Source organism: Calonectris borealis, chromosome 2 (assembly GCF_964195595.1).
Source record: "Calonectris borealis chromosome 2, bCalBor7.hap1.2, whole genome shotgun sequence".
Taxonomy (NCBI): Eukaryota; Metazoa; Chordata; class Aves; order Procellariiformes; family Procellariidae; genus Calonectris; species Calonectris borealis.
In genome coordinates, this window is record NC_134313.1 from 826,266 (window position 1) to 844,428 (window position 18,163).

An 18,163-nucleotide genomic window follows, 5' to 3' on the forward strand; every position below is an offset into this window, starting at 1 on the left:
CATGCGAGTCCAGTGATTCTTTGAAACTGTCACCGCGCAGCCTGGCAGTCCTGCAGCCTGTCATCATGCGGACTCCTCGGGGGTCGCGGCGGCTGAAAGAGCCTGCAGTTTTGTCCTGGTTTTGGCTGGGGTAGAGTTAATTTTCCTCCCAGTAGCTGGTAGAGTGCCGTGTTTTGGGTTTAGCATGAGAAGACTGTTGATAGCACGCTGATGTTTTAGCTGTTGCTCAGTAGTGCTTACATAGTCAAGGACTTTCCAGCTCCCCATGCTCTGCCAGGTGCACAAGAAGCGGGGAGGGGCACAGCCAGGACAGCTGACCCAACTGGCCAATGGGGTATTCCATACCGTATGACGTCATGCTCAGTATATAAACTGGGGGAGTTGGCCGGGGGCAGCGATCGCTGCTTGGGGACTGGCTGGGTATCCGTCGGCAGGCGGTGCAATTGCACTTGTGCATCACTTCTTTCATATATTCTGTCATTATTGTTATTATTATTATTATTATTATTAATTATTATTATTATTATTATTTTCCCCCCCTTTTCTGTTCTATTAAACTGTCTTTATCTCAACCCACGAATTTTACTTTTTTTTTCCCCAATTCGCTCCCCCATCCCACCGGAGGGGGGTAGTGGGCGAGCGGCTGTGTGGTGTTTAGCTGCCAACTGGGGCTAAACCACGACAAGTTTGAACACTTGTTTTTTCCAAAAGCGAAGAGCAAAGGTGACCAGCGAAGGCTGCGAGCCTTGTCAGAGCTGGGGCACCGAGGCTTCGGTACAACTCCTGCCGCCTTTCCCTCCAGGGCCAACATAATTACTGCCCAGTTTAAGCATCGGTTACTTAACATCGTCTCTAACTTCTTTGTGCTGATATTTGGGAAGTATTGCTTTTTACGCTGCAGCACCATCCGCAGTTTCTTATCGGCGCTGGGGCTTTGCTGGAACAGTTACTGACGGGTTGACTCTAATAAGTCACCTTCATATCAGAGGGTGCTGCGTAACTTGCGTGCTTAATTTACCGACAGCCAGTACGCTTTTCTCACATGAGAAGTTTTGTGTTAAAGGCGTTACTGTTAATATCTTTTCTATTTCTGATTGCTTTTATCTCTTAGTATTTTAAAATTGGAAAGTCATCAGAAACCACCATGGGAGAAAGGATAGGCACTCCGGCTCCAGCTGGGGGGGAACGGCATCCGCTTGAACTCCGTCCCTTTGGCTGGGAGGCCGTTGCCTTCCAGAGATGTCTTCAAGCAAAGAGTGGTTATTAATTACACTAAATTTTGAGCAGGTTACTGGCCTAGAATGTCTGCAGTTTCTTTTGGCTTCCGTTCTGCTTTCTTAGCTTCTGAAGCAGTGACTCATCTAAGCCAAATGTTTTCTTCTGGGCTTTTTAACTTGGAACTGTTTAGATTTTAAACTGACAATTGCAATTAAAGCTGGCTCTCGTGGTGCCGCATTAGCTGTCAGGTACAGCGACATTTAACTGAATGTAATGTTCTTTCCCAGCCCCACTGTCTTTCTGCGATTCCTCATCTCTTGAGACCTGCCTGCGGCTCTGTAAGGAGAGGGTCTTAGCTTAACCTTAGGTGCGGTAGCACGCTTGTCTTTTCGGACTGTAAACAACTCGGGAAGACAACACTTGGACTTCTTTTTATCTGTGTGCGTCTGCTGCAGGAATAGATGGCAGGCAACGGGTTTCTGTGCAGCTGTGGCATTGCCTGGAAAAGCGTTGCAGTAATTACCAACCTTACAGGCGTAACAAAATGAGCCTGAACGCTGGCTGCGTGAGGGGGGTGGAGAGACCAAACCAGCGCTCTAAAAGGAGACGTTGTCTCTTGATTTGGAAATACTTGTCCTGACGAGTTCTTTTGCGGGGAGGAAGGAGACCTCTGCCTGCCTGCCTCTCCCGGCAGTGACCGTGCTCGGTGCTCCCCGGCCGCAGCTCGCCGGGCGCTGCTGCCCTTGTGCGAGGCGCGGGCAGGAAGGTGAGACGGGGAGGCTGTCACTTCCCGGTGATTCATCGGCTCTGCTCGAGTCCGGTGGGAGCCCAAGTGTATCCGTAAGTTTAATTTTAAACAGATTGTTGAAAGCAGCAAGCTAGCCGTGGTGTCTGCACCTGTTTTTATCGGTTTTCTCCATGCCTCCTTCAGGGATTGTGTTCGCTTTGGCTCGGCGCACGAAGCTCTGCCGTGGGACGCTGAGAGCACTTCCTCCTGACCAGGCTCTGTTTACAAGGCCCCGCCGCTTTTACAAGGCCCCAGTTGCTAACAGAATTTAAAAGTTAAAATTTCTCTTGACAAAAATAAATCTAAACAGACACAAGAACTTGGCCTTTTGCAGTATAATTCCTCTTTACCAGAATTAGTTTACCGTATGCAAACCCCCAGTAAATCATACCAAATAATTTTGACCCGTGTAGCTTGCTTTATGGTTTCAGGGTTCCAAAAGCAACATATATATTATCGTTTGACACTGACCTAAGGGGATAGAGTTTGCATTAGAACATTTGTTGAAAAGATTGAATTCATCGGTGTTAGGTGAGAGAAAAGCTGAGCTAGGACATAATGAAGCCAACTAGGTGATATCCAAGTTTAGTCACCGTACTCAGAAAAGCCTCATTAACAGAAGCCCTCCCACCTTTGGGGAGTAAGGTGCTCTGGTTAAAAGCTGCTTAAAGTCGTCTGGGAGATGAGTAACTGCATGGCTTTTAGTCCTAGACTTAGAATTAGGCAGAACTTTGCAGCCCTGCTTCTCTCTTCACCTCTCCTCAATAGCTCTGAGAGCGCAACTGTTTTGTTCTGCATATCTGTTCTGCACGTCTGTCCTGGCGTGGAAAACATGAGGCCCAGTCTATATAGCAAAGACGTAAAATTTGTAAGATGATCTTCTGTGAAGTTGCTGGCCAGGTACTTTCTGTGTTTTACACCGTGCTTTATGAGTCCGTAATATCTTGTGTCCTCTTCCTGCAGCCTGGCCGAGCGGCGCGCGGTGTTTCGGAGCAGGAGGGGACGTGGTCTCCTAAGCCGGAACTGGAATCTCTGTGCCGCTTTTTGAGCTTGCACTGCAGGTTACTGTGCCCTCTACGTTTGAACCAAGTTTTCACTTTTTGTTTTCTATACACAAGGCAGTTTACAGGCAAACTTGACCTTTACCTCGAAATAGCACCCAGGAGCGATGCGAGGTACTTCAGAGACCCCGCTGGCTTCGTCCCAGCAAGCCGTGCCGGTTAGGGCAGTGATAGCAAGTAACATTTTACTTCTCGCGTATGTGTTTTTTAACAACATCTTTGCTAGGAAAGAGCCGCATCTTTGCTAGGGAAGAGCAGCGCAAGCGAACGTGCGGAGATTCATTGTGGGCAGTGAACCTGCTTCGAAGGATGTACCGTGGGAAGGGGAGCCTGCCGTGGAGGCTGAGCTAGCGGAGTAGCGCTGGAGGTGCTGCGCTTAGGAGAGACGGGAGGCTAACGCCCGGTGCCTGGAGACGAGCTGAGCTGAGCCCAGGACCGTGCCTCTGCTGCAGCCCGGCTGCCGGCCGCGCAAAACCTGAGGTGCTGCAGTCTGAGACCCTCGGCGTTGGTCACCGCGGTGCTGGGGTGCGTCCTGCAGTTTCAGTTGTTCAGGGCAAATTCCACGTGGAGTAGGCACCATACGATAAATCCAAGGCTTTTTCCACAAATACGATTTTCTTCTCCTGTGAAAAACTGCCTCCAAGAAGCGTTCTCTTCCTCATGCACCCTGCTCCTGCCCAGAGCTGCGGGGAAGCGGGAAGCAAGCCGATTAGGAAGATCCAGTCCGTGGTGACAGGACAGAGGCAGCTGGCAAAGAGGCAGCCCATGGATCATTCTGCCCCAAACCTCATGAAACGCTAGGAAAGCATGCCAGGCAGTCAGCTTTCCGCCCCTCTGTGTGGTTTAGTCACCGTGCAAAGCCTTCCTTCTGCCGCTCTGCGCGGGTTGGATGCTTTCTCTGCTTCTCGTGGGCAAAAAAAGGAAGGGATACTCAGCTGTCAGCAAACAAATGTGACTGTGCCTTTGCTGTCTGCAGCCGGGGTGGCCAAACCTCTTTATCAAAAGAGTCTTCTGGAGGCAGTAGTGATCTATATTCTCTTGTGAACCAGGTCTGCCTGCTGGAATCAGAACGAGATGAAGGAGCATCTTGTCCTCAGGGGCCTCATCCCCGTGCAGCTGAGCAGCCGTGGATGTCTGTCTGCACAGAAAGAGCCTTTTTTCTTTGTGCACTCTGTAGGGTCGGGCAGCTGGACAGCATCTGTGTGTTCCTGTTCGAGGGTCTGTGTCCTCCTCCGTGGTGTTCTGCTTGTTATTAACTGGCTGTTTCCTACTGAAAGAAGTGGTATTAGGATTAATTACAGAGCTGTTGCCGAGAACCTGTATCAAGCAGTTTTGTGGGGGCTCTGCTTCTCACTTCACTGGTACCCGTCTGGAAATAACAGATTACGGTTTTACTTTGTTGCTGAATTTCCTTTTCAAAATATGTGAGAATGCAGCGAGCAGAGTTAAGTAATGATGTACTCCTGGTTCGGATTTGGGAGTGAGACATCACTGTCAAGGCAGTGGTTTCTTGTCGAGCTGCAGTAAATCTTGAAGCACGGCAGTGTCTTGGTTGGGGGGTGCAGCAGAGGCTCCCCGCGCTCGAGGGTGGGATTGCAGGAGCGGGCATCTGAGAACGCTTGTGCTTGAAGTGGTCTTCTCCAGCAGCTGTATTCTGTTAATAGGGTTTCCATCGTCCCGCTTCCTCGTGTGCTGCAGTAATCTGAGGAAACAATTACCTCTGACTTCAGCCTCACCAGAGCCCCGGTTCCTGGGTTGTGCTTGGAGGAAGGACCATCTGTTACCACAAATGGTCCCCAGCCTCGCTCAGAGCAAGGAGATGGAGGTGGTGGTGATAGGCCGCTCTTTTTGGTTTCGCTAGTAACAAAATTGAGGCTTGCCTTTATGCAGGTGTGCTACCAACATCGTCAGCTGGAGCATCTGCCACTTCAAAAAGGAGGTGGCAAGAGCTTTTGCAGTGGAAGGGAAATGAGGCTCCTGGAGCTCCGTTACCATTAAGCCCGGTTTTATGGAAAGAAGACTGCCTGTGCATAATTAAATTTTTCCCAAGAGCCAGAAAGGAAAAGGATACCCGCATGTCTGGACCTGGCCACTTGCAGGCAAGGCTGCGGCGCTACCGGAGGAAGGGCCAGGTTTCTGCGGTCTGCAGCGCCTGTCGTGTATCCCCGCTTGCAAGTGTGCTGTTCTTCGTTTTTGTGCTCGCTGCTTGAGTTTTGTTGGCTGAACTCTGGCTCTTCCAGCCTTGCGCTGAGACTGTGGTCCACGCTTTTATGACCTCTAAATTGGACAATTGTAATGTGTTGTTTTATGGCCTTCCTGTGCAAAGGTTGCACAGGCTCCAGCTGTTCAGAGATGGGGGCCAAAACACTAACTCTCCTGCCGTGGCCTCCACATGTCAGCCTGGTCCTGGGGGACCTGGGCTGGCTCAGAGTCAAACATCAGCTTGATCTTAAAATTGCTTTGATGGCTTATAATGCTGAGTATAATGTGGGATCTGTGTGTTTTATCTACGCTGCTGCTTTTTATGAGCTTAGTCACTGCTTGAGATCATCTGAAGTCAGTTTTATTGGTCATTCCAAACCATAGGTTAAAGACCTGTGGAGTACTCGTTTTTCAGTGCAGTGATCTAAATCTGAAATTAATTACCGCTATGGTCTGACATACTGATGTTAAAATAACTCAACCCAACTGGTATCTCTTAACCCTGGTTCGTAGCGTAAGCTGCTTTCTAGCAGTTTGTATACGGTCTGTTACAGGGTTTTACCCTCTTCGCTGCGGGCTCTGGGGTGCCTGCAGCTGGGCAGCAGGCGCCGGCGTCTCGCCCGTTGTGGAGGCACCGGCTTTCGGCAGCAGGTTCGCACCGTCTCTGGCTGCCTCTTGCACGGCGCTGTCCTGTTCTCCGTGCCTCACCTTCACTGATTTGCTTTTCCAGGTATTCTGGAGGAAGAGCTGTTCGGAGTCTTCTAGTGACCTTTGTCGGGATGGTGGTTTGAGACGGGCAGGAGTAGGTCACTTCGCTGTTCACGTAATCACTTAAGGAGCAGTAAACTGGTCTGGTTTTCTCTCGATCCTCTACTTTTTCAGAAGAAAAGCAGAGAACAGTTAAAAACTGCATTCAGTTCCCTCTGCCCATACTCATCTGAAATGGTTCAGAACAACGTATTGAATGAAACAGATTCTGCTGGTTCACTAGGAAAGGAGGAAGAGTGCAGTATTAAATAAAAGGGGTTTGATGTCGGATTTATATCTATATTTTGTTAGTAATGTGCTAGTGGGTGTTACTGCTGCTGTGGCTGAAGTTCAAAGCTTGTCTTTATGCTGGGTCACTACAGGGATCTTAAATACTTCGCCACAACCATGGCTTAACCCTGCGCTCAGGACTGAAGAGAATCTCCCTGGTTAGGTCTTCATGAACTGCTTTTTCTGGATCAGTTCTTTAAAAAGCTTCATGTGGTGTAAGAGCCACTCTGCCCGTAGCTGGCTTAGTCCGAGAGCTCTTGGCTGTTGGAAGATAATGTGCCAGGATCCCAAGATACAAGCTTTTTAATTGAACTGTGAGTTTATTTGGACAGACAGTTCATCTTTATTGACCAGAAGAATGGGCTCTTCCTCTGGTTGGATGAAATGGCGCTACCTGAATATTCTGCCGTAGTTAAAATTATTTTAAAAGGTGAGTTAATACCAAATCAGTCCATCCACCTCTGCGAGACCCCAGGCTTAATGAGCGAGAGACTGTTATTTGGAGTAACCTTTCACGCTCAAGAGCATCTGTCTGTCACCTTTCTGAAAAAATCCACTGATTTCTGCAGATCTGGAGAACCGTGGCGTTGCCCCCGTTGCGCTTTGTGACCCGGACCAACACTTCTTTGCTGTCGTGCTCGGCGCCGGTTTGTGACTAGTCCTGAAGACGTCCCGTGTAAGACCTGTTCTCGTCACCAGCTCTGCCTGGGACAGAGGTTCTCCTGGGCGGTTTGCAGCATGTCACAGAGTTCTTTCAAGATGTTTTGCTTGAAAATTGAGATTAAATCCTTGCTGGGCAGTGATGAAAACTGTTGCTCTGCAGCAAGAGTCTTCATGATTTCTCTTAGACTCCTCCAGGAGGACCTCACAGATTTTGTGCGTCTGTTTGCCCGTGTTGGCCGTAGGACTGACAGATTTGACATCAGCATTTCTCTGAACCTTCTGTTGATTTCCACAGAATTAGTGAATTCAAAACATGAAGTAGTTATGGGTATAATAGGTTTACTGGTCAGGTATTTACCTGCTGGAACTCTTTGGCAACAGATGTGTAGGGAAAGCGTATTAGCGTCGGGGCGAGGAGGAGGATTCTTGCCTTGTTCAGGGAGCTCCAGCACTTCAAAGGCTGCTGCGCCAAGGACTGCACCTGCGTTTCATAGTTTCTGGCGTTCCTGCAATACATTAGTTTACCTATTTGTGGATGCAAACTTTTGAGGGCTGTGACTTCTGCAATTAAATTGCCTTGTGCAGTGAAAATACTCTTCTTTTAAAACTTATTGTCAGGTGACTCTTCATTCGTATTTTGAAACGGTGAACAAATAACTTTTTTCCGTATTATTCACTATTTTATAGGGCTCTGACATATCCCCTTTGATCTCTTCTCCAAGCCTGAAGAACCCTCATTTCTGTGGTCACTCCTCTTGCAGAGATTGCCCGCATCACCCTGGTTTCTGACCTTTCAGTCCGTACGACATCAGCGACAGCGATGACAGCAGGGGATGGTGTTCGGATACTGGTGCGCTGGGGGGTCATTCGCTGGTATCGTTTGTTCTTTCCCTGGCCGCCTTTGCTTTCGACTTCTTCGTATGATTGATCAGTGAGGAGGGCGGAAGAAGGTTTTTGCCTCTATAATCAAAGGATGTTATTGTTATCTAAACTCCCCACAAAATTACGTAGACACTTAAAAAGCTTATTTATAGATTTTTATTTGTCAAGCTAGCAACCTAATAACGCAACCTGTTGCTGCGTGGCACTAGTTTTTTACATAATATTCAGATTGTGATGAAGACAGTGACTTTTGAGCCTCGATGAAACAAAAAAGTATTTTTTCTTGTAAATACGGTATAAAAATGCCTATCTCATTGCTCTCAGAAAAGTAAATGCCATTTTCTGTGGTAGAGCAGAGGCGGTTAAAACTCTTTAAATTGTTATCTTTACGCGTCTTGAAAAAGTGGAAACTGGTAAACTGGGAACAGGCACTTTTTGGGGACCGCTGAATGTCTCGGTATTTAGAAAAATCTACAAAACGAGTGAACCTTTGTGGCTGCAAAGAGTAGCTGAAGTTTCTGAACCGCACTTAAACCACAGCTGTGTCCTTCTCCGTGAAAGGAACACAAGGTTTGTCTCGTTAAGAGAAAAGGAGCAGAGTATAGAATCATAGAATCATAGAATCATTAAGGTTGGAAAAGACCTCTAAGATCAAGTCCAACCGTCAACCCAACACCACCATGGCCACTACACCATGTCCCTAAGCGCCTCATCTACACCACTCCAGGGATGGGGACTCCACCACTGCCCTGGGCAGCCTGTTCCAAGGCCTGGCCACTCTTTCAGTAAAGAAATTTCTCCTAATGTCCAATCTAAACCTCCCCTGGTGCAACTTGAGGCCATTTCCTCTCGTCCCATCGCTGTTACTTGGGAGAAGAGACCAACCCCCACCTCGCTACAACCTCCCTTCAGGTAGTTGTAGAGCGCGATGAGGTCTCCCCTCAGCCTCCTCTTCTCCAGGCTGAACACCCCCAGTTCCCTCAGCCGCTCCCCATCAGACTTGTGCTCCAGGCCCTTCACCAGCTTCGTTGCCCTCCTCTGGACACGCTCCAGCACCTCCATGTCCTTCTTGTGGTGAGGGTCCCAGAACTGAACACAGGATTCGAGGTGCGGCCTCACCAGTGCCCAGTACAGGGCACGGTCACCTCCCTGCTCCTGCTGGCCACACCAGTTCTGATACAGGCCAGGATGCCGTTGGCCTTCTTGGCCACCTAAGTAAGTTTTTCCCTCCTCCCAGAGAAAAGCTTTCAGACCTCCCTTCCCAGCGCGCGTGGACGCATGCCGTCACCTGCAGCCGCAGGCTCCTCCGTCCTCACCGTTCTCTCTTCGTTACTGCGAGGTGGGCTAAGCGGCTTCTACGAACTCTGCTGCAGTCGACGTCCTCCAGCACGGGCTGGCAGCAGGGAGGTGCGGCCGGGCTCTCTCTGGGCTCGGGGTCCCCTCTTGCGGGGGACTCTGCAGACCCAGATCTGAACTTCTCCACGTACGCGTGCTCGCGGTCCTTGAAATTCAACTTCCTATCATATTTTATTCTCTTATGTCTGAGTGCGGGACGTGTTCTTGAGGATGGAAGTGGGCAGCTTGACGCCAGGCACCGGAGAGATGAAAGCCTTGAGCGGCCCCAGGCAGCGATCCCCCGTCCTCGCTGTCGTGGACGTGCAGAGCAAAACACCCTGCGCCGTTCCCTGACCCGCTTCTTGGCTTCAACGCGTGCCTTAGCGTAAGGGAGGAGAGGGTGCCCTGGCGAGACGACGGGGTGGCTTTTCAGGGGCCATGCCAGCTTGTACGCGGGGAAAACTGAAACGAAATACTTTGAGAAAGCGCAGAGATCAGAGGCTCCCTGAGCCCGTGGTCCAGAAATCTTGGTCTGCTGCAGTAATGGACGCTGTGGGTACCAACCAAATGCGAAACCAGGTAAGGAAAGAAGTGTAAAAGACAGGGAAATCACTTTTATTAGGAAGGTCAGACTTTCCTTTAAGCTCAGGTCTTCTTGCTCTCCTCTCATGTTGCTGAAAAGCAACAAAAAATTGTGTCTTTGTGCCTGGCTCGTTAGGCAGCAGGTATTAGGGCACTGACTTCAAACACGAAGCCAGGATCTCTCGCTGCTCCGAAGTGGGTTTGCTATTGGAAGCGACTCAGTCTCAAAACCAAACCTTTTCTCTGTGTCTTGGGTGTGTTACATTACACGCTTTGAAAACCACTTCTCTCTCTAGTTACTGATGCCACCGCTCCCTGCTGCGGCAGCGTTCAAGGTACCTGGGGTTTGGGAAACCCGTGGTGTCTGCGGGTGCTGTTGCCACTTGGCTGCTTGCAACACCTGCTTCCTCTGCGGTCTGTTGCTACTTGCAGCCCGGTTGTCTGCAGAAATGAAATGCTGCATTCTCTTGTAAGCTCACTGGGATAATAAAAAGAAGGCAGAAGCAGTGCTGATACCCGTTTGATGGCTGTGTTTGGTTTGCATCCCTGTTTAGTCAGCAGAACGCAGACAATCTCTCTTGGTGGGGGCAGTCATTAACATTCCATATTCCTGAGCTATTTCCAGACTCTAAAGCAAGAGCCATTTACAGCTATTCACTCTTTTCCAGGAGTGAATCCCCCCAAAGGTCATTCCTGCTGGAGGTTAAAGGCTGATAGCACTCGAGCCACGATTCAAAATGGCTTTTTAGTCTAGTAGCTGACGTAGTGCGAACTAAACTACAGCTGCTTCCTTCCGCCGGACAACCGGTATCGCAGGGAGTGAGCGTCTCTGCTCGGTGCCTCATCCTGCGCATCCCGAGCTCTGCCTTGCTGGTCTGGCTTGCCCTAAGCTCTGCCTCTGACCCCTTCCCTCTCGTGCCTGTTCCCCGGGGAGGTGCTGTACCTCGAGGCATCTGGACCCTGCCCTCTTGCGCTCGCCTGCGTAGCCCGACGCATCTTCCTCTGGGTATCGCGGATGGCAGCACAGTCCCGAAAGCCCAGGAACTGACAGCTCAAGTATTGATCTTCAAACGATAGCCTAAAAATTAGTTTCAGCAAAGAAGAGTGATAGGTTGCAAGACGCCGCAGGAAGGGTCCGAGTCAGGATTTAACTGCAGGCAGGAGTTACGCAGGGGTGGAGTAAGGACTTAAAAATTACAAGGTCGAATCGAAGGTCCTGATCTTGCAGCTCCGTTTCTGACGAGGCCGTTCGCAAAGGGCAGGAGGAAAGGAGCAAGGCGAGCACGTCGCGCTGCTCTCCTGGAGCAATCTCCTGGCACCAGCGTTGTGGGTTAGGGGCTTCCTGAGATACAGGTGATGCCCTGGTCCTTAATGGTCCTCAGTAGATTTGTTTTTCTTTGTGTGATTTTGTCCGATGACTCCTGGGATCTGGCAGCAGAGGTCTGCATCTTAATTACGTGGTGTCTGGAGAACCGTGTCCCTTTGTTTGTACTGAATCTGCCAGCTGCTGACTTCAGCTGATATCCCCAGCCTCAAATCAGGAGGGAGAGGGAACAGTTGCTGCCTGTTCGCCTTCGCTTTGTCTTTTGACTTCACTGCTGTGGGGCACCGGGTCGGTGCTTTACAGAACCGCTCATTTATCGTGTCACGGTCGTCTCGCTGCGCAGCACCGCTCCGCTCAGGGCTGTGGTTTTCCGTATGTGTGCCGCTTCATATTTTTCCGGGTAATTTTCATCTGCCACAGTGTATTGCTCTCACTCATTTTTATTGCCATAACTAACATAGATTACCCGGCTTTCTGCCCTTTTTGAGATCATCCACGGGTGTGCATTAAGAGCCCCAATGAGGGGGTTCAGTGTTGCTCTCAAAGGCTAAAGCCACCCTCGCGTCGTTCTGGCCTGTAAACCATTTGAATAAGTCACTGGCAGGGCGCAGTGCTGTACAGGATGCATCGCCCTGCGTGGAAACGCAGGTTGCATGAAGAGGGCTGGAAAACCGCCGCTCCTCTGAAATTTGGGTGAGGCCGTAGCATCTGTGACCCTAAACTTTGCTCTGGACCCATACTACGCCTAAATGAAGATCTTTGCCCATTTGGGTTTTTTCAAGCAAATATGGATGTAGCAGGACCCTTCAGATCTTGATTGGTTTGCTTGATTAAAATCCAGTTTTATTTTCTCCGCACTGTTGTCTGAAGTACTAGAACATCTGTGTACTGCATGGTGAAGGCATCCATTGCTTGCTGCAATGCCAATTCTAAATAAATTCTGAAGAACCTTGTGGCAGGAGATAAAAATATTGTAGGACAGAAAAAAGCTCAAGTACAAACTCTGTGGGCTTCAAGTGTGTTCCTATACGGTCACGATCGCATGCCGCAGTTGAAAATCATGTATTTTCTAGCGTGAGTCTCCAGGGTTCAAACCCCCAGAGCAGGAGATTTAAGAAACTTGAATTGAGGTTTTTTTCCGATGCACGCTCTTGGTGAGTGTGTATGGTGCGACCTTCTTTCTGCAGCTGAGTACTGGAGTTTACCTTCAAACAGAATAAGATGGCTCTCTCCTGTAGTTACCTGATTGTAAAACCCTGGTTTTAAGAAAAATGCCAAGCAGCAACACAGCCCCGATGGGAGTGTGACAGCTTGCAAGACTGCATTTTCTTTAAATGGCAAAGTATTGGATAAAAAATAGTCATTTATTTCAAAAATTGCTAGCTGTGAAGTCAAGCGCGGCTTTTACCGAGAGTAATTTTATCTGAAAGGAGAGTAACGACCATTTTCCTGAGTGTATACTGGTAATTAAAGCTCTTTGGAAAGGCTGTTTTTCAAGCAGGATGGACGTTTCTCCTGAGGACCCTTGTACAGCCGCAGTGATAAATGAGCGTCTCTCCTGGCTTCGGGAGATAACAAATGTCATTCTCTGTCTGGCAGAAGCGCGCGGGCGTCCTGAGCCCCTGGGCTTCGGCGAGAAGGCGCCCGCTCCCTCGGAACGGCCCCGCATCAGCTCCGGTCTCAAACTGGGGGAGACTGGTTGTCTGTGGGGGGAAAATACGCATCTAGCTGGGGATTCTGCCTGCGGACCCCGTGCTCCCCCAGCGCGCAGCCGCCCAGGCAGCTTTCCAGCCGAGGTGGGCGCGTGCTTGTTCCGGATGGAGGAGCAGCGGGCGCCGGGGACAGGCAGCCCTTCGCTCGTCGCCCGGTCCCACGCGCTGCAGAAGAGAGGGGTCCCTTGTCTTTGCTTTCGAGAGGCGTGCCCCTTCGTGGACCCGAGCCCCAAACCTTTTCCTAGGGCTGCCGGACCTCGTCCCCGGCTTCAGAAATGTCCCGGCTGCGCAGGGCGAGGGAGGGCGCGCCGGGTGTCCCCGAGGAGCAGCGGTTTAAGAGAGGCAGGTGCGAGCGGGGTCCGGTTTATGCAGTCCTGTAAAATATCGTATAAACAAAACGCTTCAAAGATCTTTTAATAACTCCCGAAATGAAATGTTTGAAACCGGCCCTTGTAAACTCTTCACCGGCATTTAATTGCCTCATAAAACAGTATGCTAAAAAAAGTATTAAAGGGGCTTTTTGCTGCTCTCAGATCAGTTTAACCCTTTGGGGACCTTGTGTCCAGCTGTTTCTCTCCCGCTGCCTAATGAGCAGTTACCACCTTCTTTCTTTGCCTTTCATGATACATGGCTGGCTCTGATCCGCCAGACCTCGACCTCTCCGCATGGCTCAGGTGTGGCACGGCAGCGGCCGGTGCTGCGAGGACAGCTCCATCTCTGCCTCGGACCCTCGGGATTTCGGCAGCGGGCGCAGGGCTGCGGCTCTTCCCTTTCTAACACCGGGGCCCGGCAATTTCTCGATGCGCCTTTCTGTCCCGAGGCGAATCGAGGAGCCGTGTTCAGATGGTCTGTGCCGGGGAAAGCTTGGCTAATTTACAGACCTCCCCAAATCCCCGCTGGGGCCCGGAGCAGCAATCCTCCGTGCGCGTAATTGGCAGCTGGTGCGTGGGGAGCGATGGTGCAGCTGAGATAACCGCAGCTGTACCCGTCGATAGGAGGGCAGCCCCATCGCCCCAGCCAGGCACCGGCTCCCACCCCCGGGGCCCCTCGCGTCCCCAGGCTGCTGCGCTGCCTTTAGGGACGCCCTGGGTTTGCTGCCGAAAGCACCGACCGCTCCTCGCCGTAGCCGAAACGCAGCCCCTTGGTTGTAAGCTCCCCCCTTGCTGCGGGCAGGCGGGCAGCTGGGGGTGGCTGTCCCCTCCGAGGGGGAACGCTTTCTTTGCTCAGACGTTTCTGATGCGTCTGCGAGCGATAGCCTGGTTTGAGAAAGTTGGAGTGGTTCCCTGTGCGTTTTCCCTCTCTGGGTGTTTGTCACCCACCCTTCTGCTCTGCCGAGGGCTCGTCTTGCCCTTGTATCGTAATCGAGTACAAGCGGGGGCCTCTGGCTGCCCCGTTCTGGGTGGGCTCTGCCAGGCGCCATCGTCCTGCTCCTCTTCCCTCAAGTCCAAGGGAAGCCGTCTAGCCCCTTCTGGATTGTCACCGCTAGCTCAAAACCCTCCCGAGGGGAAAGTCTCTGATTAAAATCTGAAAGGGAGATCGTAGCTTGAGCAGTCAGGATCCCACAAAGGTGGTGGGGGGTGTTCCCCAAAAAAAGCTTGAAATGGCTGGTTTGCTTGCGGAGTAACTCTCTGGCATTGAGATCGTATCAGTGCTGCGGTCACATAAGCATAAAACTTAAACAATATCACCTATGAGCTCCTTGGAGCTCTGGTAGCTTTAAGAGCAAGAGAAAACGTTGCAGGTTTATTGCTGATTTCTCCATTGTCTTTTATGTTCACAGAACGCACAAACCCACTCATTGCTATTTTATATGCATAGAAAAGCCAAATACGGAGTTCTAAAAAGTGTGTAGAGTTTGGGAATTGCAGCTGCAGGAGAAAATCCGAGGGGTAGGTGCTGTGCAGCTCCTCGGTGCAATGGCTGCGCAGCCCGCGCTCCATCCCGACGCAGCCCAGGTCTCTGCCTGGGTGCGGAGCTTGCTCCTCCTCGGCTTCCCCCCCCCGTCTCTAGAGAAGCCGATTTATAACCGGCCCTGCGTGCACCTGGGCTGGATCAAGGCGATTGAGCTCGGTCACCGGGGGCCTTTCCACAAGGGCACAGTAATGGTTTGTAGCAGATGTGAACTGCTCGCTCTCTCTGGGTGAGGCTCTGTGTTACTGCCCACGTGTGAATAGCTGCTGTTCCTGGAGCCGTGCAAGCTAAAATGATGGCAAAGCAAAGTTAATGAACACAATTTCACCCGCAGCCCCAGGAGGTTGTAAATGAGCCAGTATCTGGAGATGTCGGCAAATCCCCTGCTGCAGTTTTCCAGCTTGCCCCGTGCTTTATTTGCTCTGCCTGAGAGGCTGCTTTTTTTTCTCAGATGGCTTTTTCTTCTCTTGCAGTGAGAATGAGGCGTTGTGGAGGGAAGTAGCCAGCTTGAGGCAGAAGCACGCTCAGCAGCAGAAAGTTGTCAATAAGGTAAATCCTGGTCCTCCAGACGGAGGGATTGGGATCTTGTGTTGGTGCATGCGGTGATGTAGCGACCAGGCTGGGCACCTGCGGGATCGGTGGGATGCAGTGGCATTAATTCTGTTTCAGAATAATTTTGATGACTGTGTTTTCTTCCTGTTACCATGAGATTCTGGAAATCCAGCGGGGAGAGGCTAAATTCGGGCTGGCAGTGTGGCAGTGCAGAATGCAGTTGGCTGCCACGTAATGGTTTTACCCCTGGCCTTCACCTTTCTGCTGAGTTGCAGTCAGCGCGCTGCCCCGTCCCCCGTGCCCAGCTCTGGCTCGGCTCTGAGCACAGGGACCCAGTGGTCCCAGAGCTGTTTCTGTCCGTGCTTACCTAAGTACTGTGCGCACCGTAACAGCTTTTCCTTTTTTCTCCTCACAGCTTATCCAGTTTTTGATTTCATTGGTGCAATCCAACCGTATTCTTGGGGTGAAGAGGAAGATGTAAGTCTGCATTTCTACATCCAGATAAAGATTCCCTGTCTGAGAGAATAAAGAGAGGATCAGCAGAGTGGGTCCCCCAGATCTCTGTCTTCTGTAGCAGCCTGGCCAGTGGGGTAGGACTGGACAGCGGTCATTGGGATCATGTGAGCCTTCAAGTACTTGCTCCAGCCAAAACCAGCTAACGCTGCTATGCAACTGGTATCAAGAAGGGTTTGCGATCCAGGCCACCTAAGCCCGTGCAGAACCTAACCACTGCACTGTGGCAGCGTACGCAGTGGGGGCTGGGGCCTTGCACTGTTAAAGCAGTCTCCTGGCACTGCCGTGACGTTTCTGTCGGTGTACGTCAAGGCAGACCTTGGACCATCCAGACCAGCCTCCGGCTGTCACAGGCTGCTGTGACGCCTTCACACACTAATCAAGCCTGTCCTCAAATGTGCTGTGCGTTATTTTGCCCCTAGCTACTTGTGCTGGATGACCATTTGGTACTCAAGTACCGTAAGCGATTAAGAACAATTCCAGGCTGATTCGGTTTGGCCAGTTAATAGTTACTCGGTTTTGTCCCGGGATTGTGCTGCGGCACAGTTACTTTTCCCTCCTTAGCTTTTGCAGATGGTTCTGCTGTTGTGTCTCATCTGACACTCCGCTAGGCTGAACGGGCCCTGCTCGTCCAGCGTCATCCTGTGAGACGGGCTCCTCCTCCGCCGGGCTTCTTGCACTCGTTCACATGTGAACTGGCAGACACTGCGTGTGCCTGTTCCCCCACCTTGTCCCGTGTTGCCTGCCGAATTGCGAGGCTGTCCTTTTGTGTTTGAACAGTGCCCGGCAGCACCATATGGCAGACAACACCACAGCAGGCTTGATTATTATTAATGAAGATAGTGGTTTATATGGTGATAATGTCCAAGACATGCTGAAATGATTTATCTTGTAAGGAGAAAGAGTTTCTCCACAGTACTCAAGTACATGAAAAGGGCCACAGAAGTGGTTGTGTCACAGCTGACCACAAGTAATCCATCTCTGGAGCAGTTGGCCATGGAGAAGTGAAGCCAAGCAGAGCACTGACAATACAGGCCTGCGGAAGGAGGTGACCGGGGACTATAAAGAAGTCCTCTGAGGCCTGAGGTTTTACATTTCTGCTCAATAGACTTGCCAAATGTAGCCCAGGGGCTGTCACGGGGGCTCATGTGTTCCTCTGTGCGGTGGGGCTGCCTGCTCTGCCGTACTGACACAACCCCCCCCGTGGCCGCTGGACCCTCCAGGGCTTCCAGGCCTGGGGGCGGTTGTGCGTTGGCCCCTCGGGTGGTGCAAGTACCCAGTTCTGGGCTGGGGCAGTGGGCTCTGCGGGGGAGAGGTGGTGCCCGAGAGCCGGTGCCGGCAGCGCGGTAACTCCTGTGGTGTTTGGGAATCTTTTGTAGCCCCCTGATGTTGAACGACAGCAGTTCAGCACATTCCATGCCGAAATACAGTCGCCAGTACTCCTTGGAGCACGTCCACGGCTCATCCCCATACGCAGTAAGTGTGCCGTGCCCGCTGGAACTGGGGAGGGGGACGAGGACACAGCTTCATGGGGAGGGACCCGTTTTAGGCTCTTCTCCAGCTGGTCTTGCCTTTGTACAACCGTTTGCTCACAACCTCTTTGTTTTGTTTGGCAAAGTATTTTAAGGTGGCAGCTGCATTCTAGCTTAGCCAACGGGGAGAGAGCTGTTAGCCAGTAATTCCCAACGATAGTTGTGATGGGGCCGAGGATTTGGCTTGCAGACCAAGCGAGGAGTTACCTGAATTCCGCGGAAAGCAGAGATGGGTTGAAGTGGTGCCTTCTGGCTTAGCTTACATCTGCTGACTTGGTCCACGTTTTGGTTCTGTCACAAACAAAACGCATCTGATGTCAGTCAATCCCGGCTAAACATTCGCTCGTATTGCCTAATTAATGTGTGACCATGCATAATTAGCATTATTCCTGCAAAGAAGCCTCCTTTCGGTCAGGGAAGGTGCCGTGGGTCAGAGCCCGGCTGAGACACAGGCCTGAAGTAGCAAAGACCCAAGTGATCAGAGCTGAATTGTGTCCGTGGAGGCAGGGAGCGAGGTGGGAAGAGCGAAGCAAAGCCAGCTGGTGCTTGTGCACAGAATAATCCCCGAAGTCAGTCAGGTTGTGTGGTGTTAAAGACTTGAGGTGAGAGAGCAGGCAGCAGCTTTTGCGGTGAAGGGATCTCCTGCAAGACGTCGTCAATGTATAGTCCAGAAGAAACGAGTTCGTAGTTGGATGTGGATGTTGTTCAGACCTTGGCCTCGTCACGGTGGCGAATGCCATGCAGTCATCCCACGGTGCGCTCCAGGGCGCACCTCACCCGCGTGCCTGCCGGAGGTGGCCTCGCAGTGACACGGCGTCACAGGAGGAGTCTGTAAACGTGTGCTCCGGACC

At 51.2% G+C, this 18,163-nt stretch overlaps 1 protein-coding gene across 10 annotated transcripts in view; it reads left to right on the forward strand.

Annotated features, from left to right (window-relative positions):
* Positions 1 to 18,163, forward strand: part of HSF1 (heat shock transcription factor 1) — a 71,814-nt gene that overhangs the window by 34,239 nt on the left and 19,412 nt on the right. For 9 of the 10 annotated variants that reach the window (XM_075140984.1, XM_075140988.1, XM_075140983.1 and 6 more), the window contains 3 exons: positions 15,189 to 15,264; positions 15,683 to 15,744; positions 17,160 to 17,256. The exons of the other annotated variant lie outside the window; for it this stretch is intronic. In XM_075140984.1, coding sequence (XP_074997085.1) covers positions 15,189 to 15,264; positions 15,683 to 15,744; positions 17,160 to 17,256 — 235 coding nt within the window. The remainder of the gene's footprint in view (positions 1 to 15,188; positions 15,265 to 15,682; positions 15,745 to 17,159; positions 17,257 to 18,163) is intronic. 10 annotated transcript variants of the gene reach the window in all.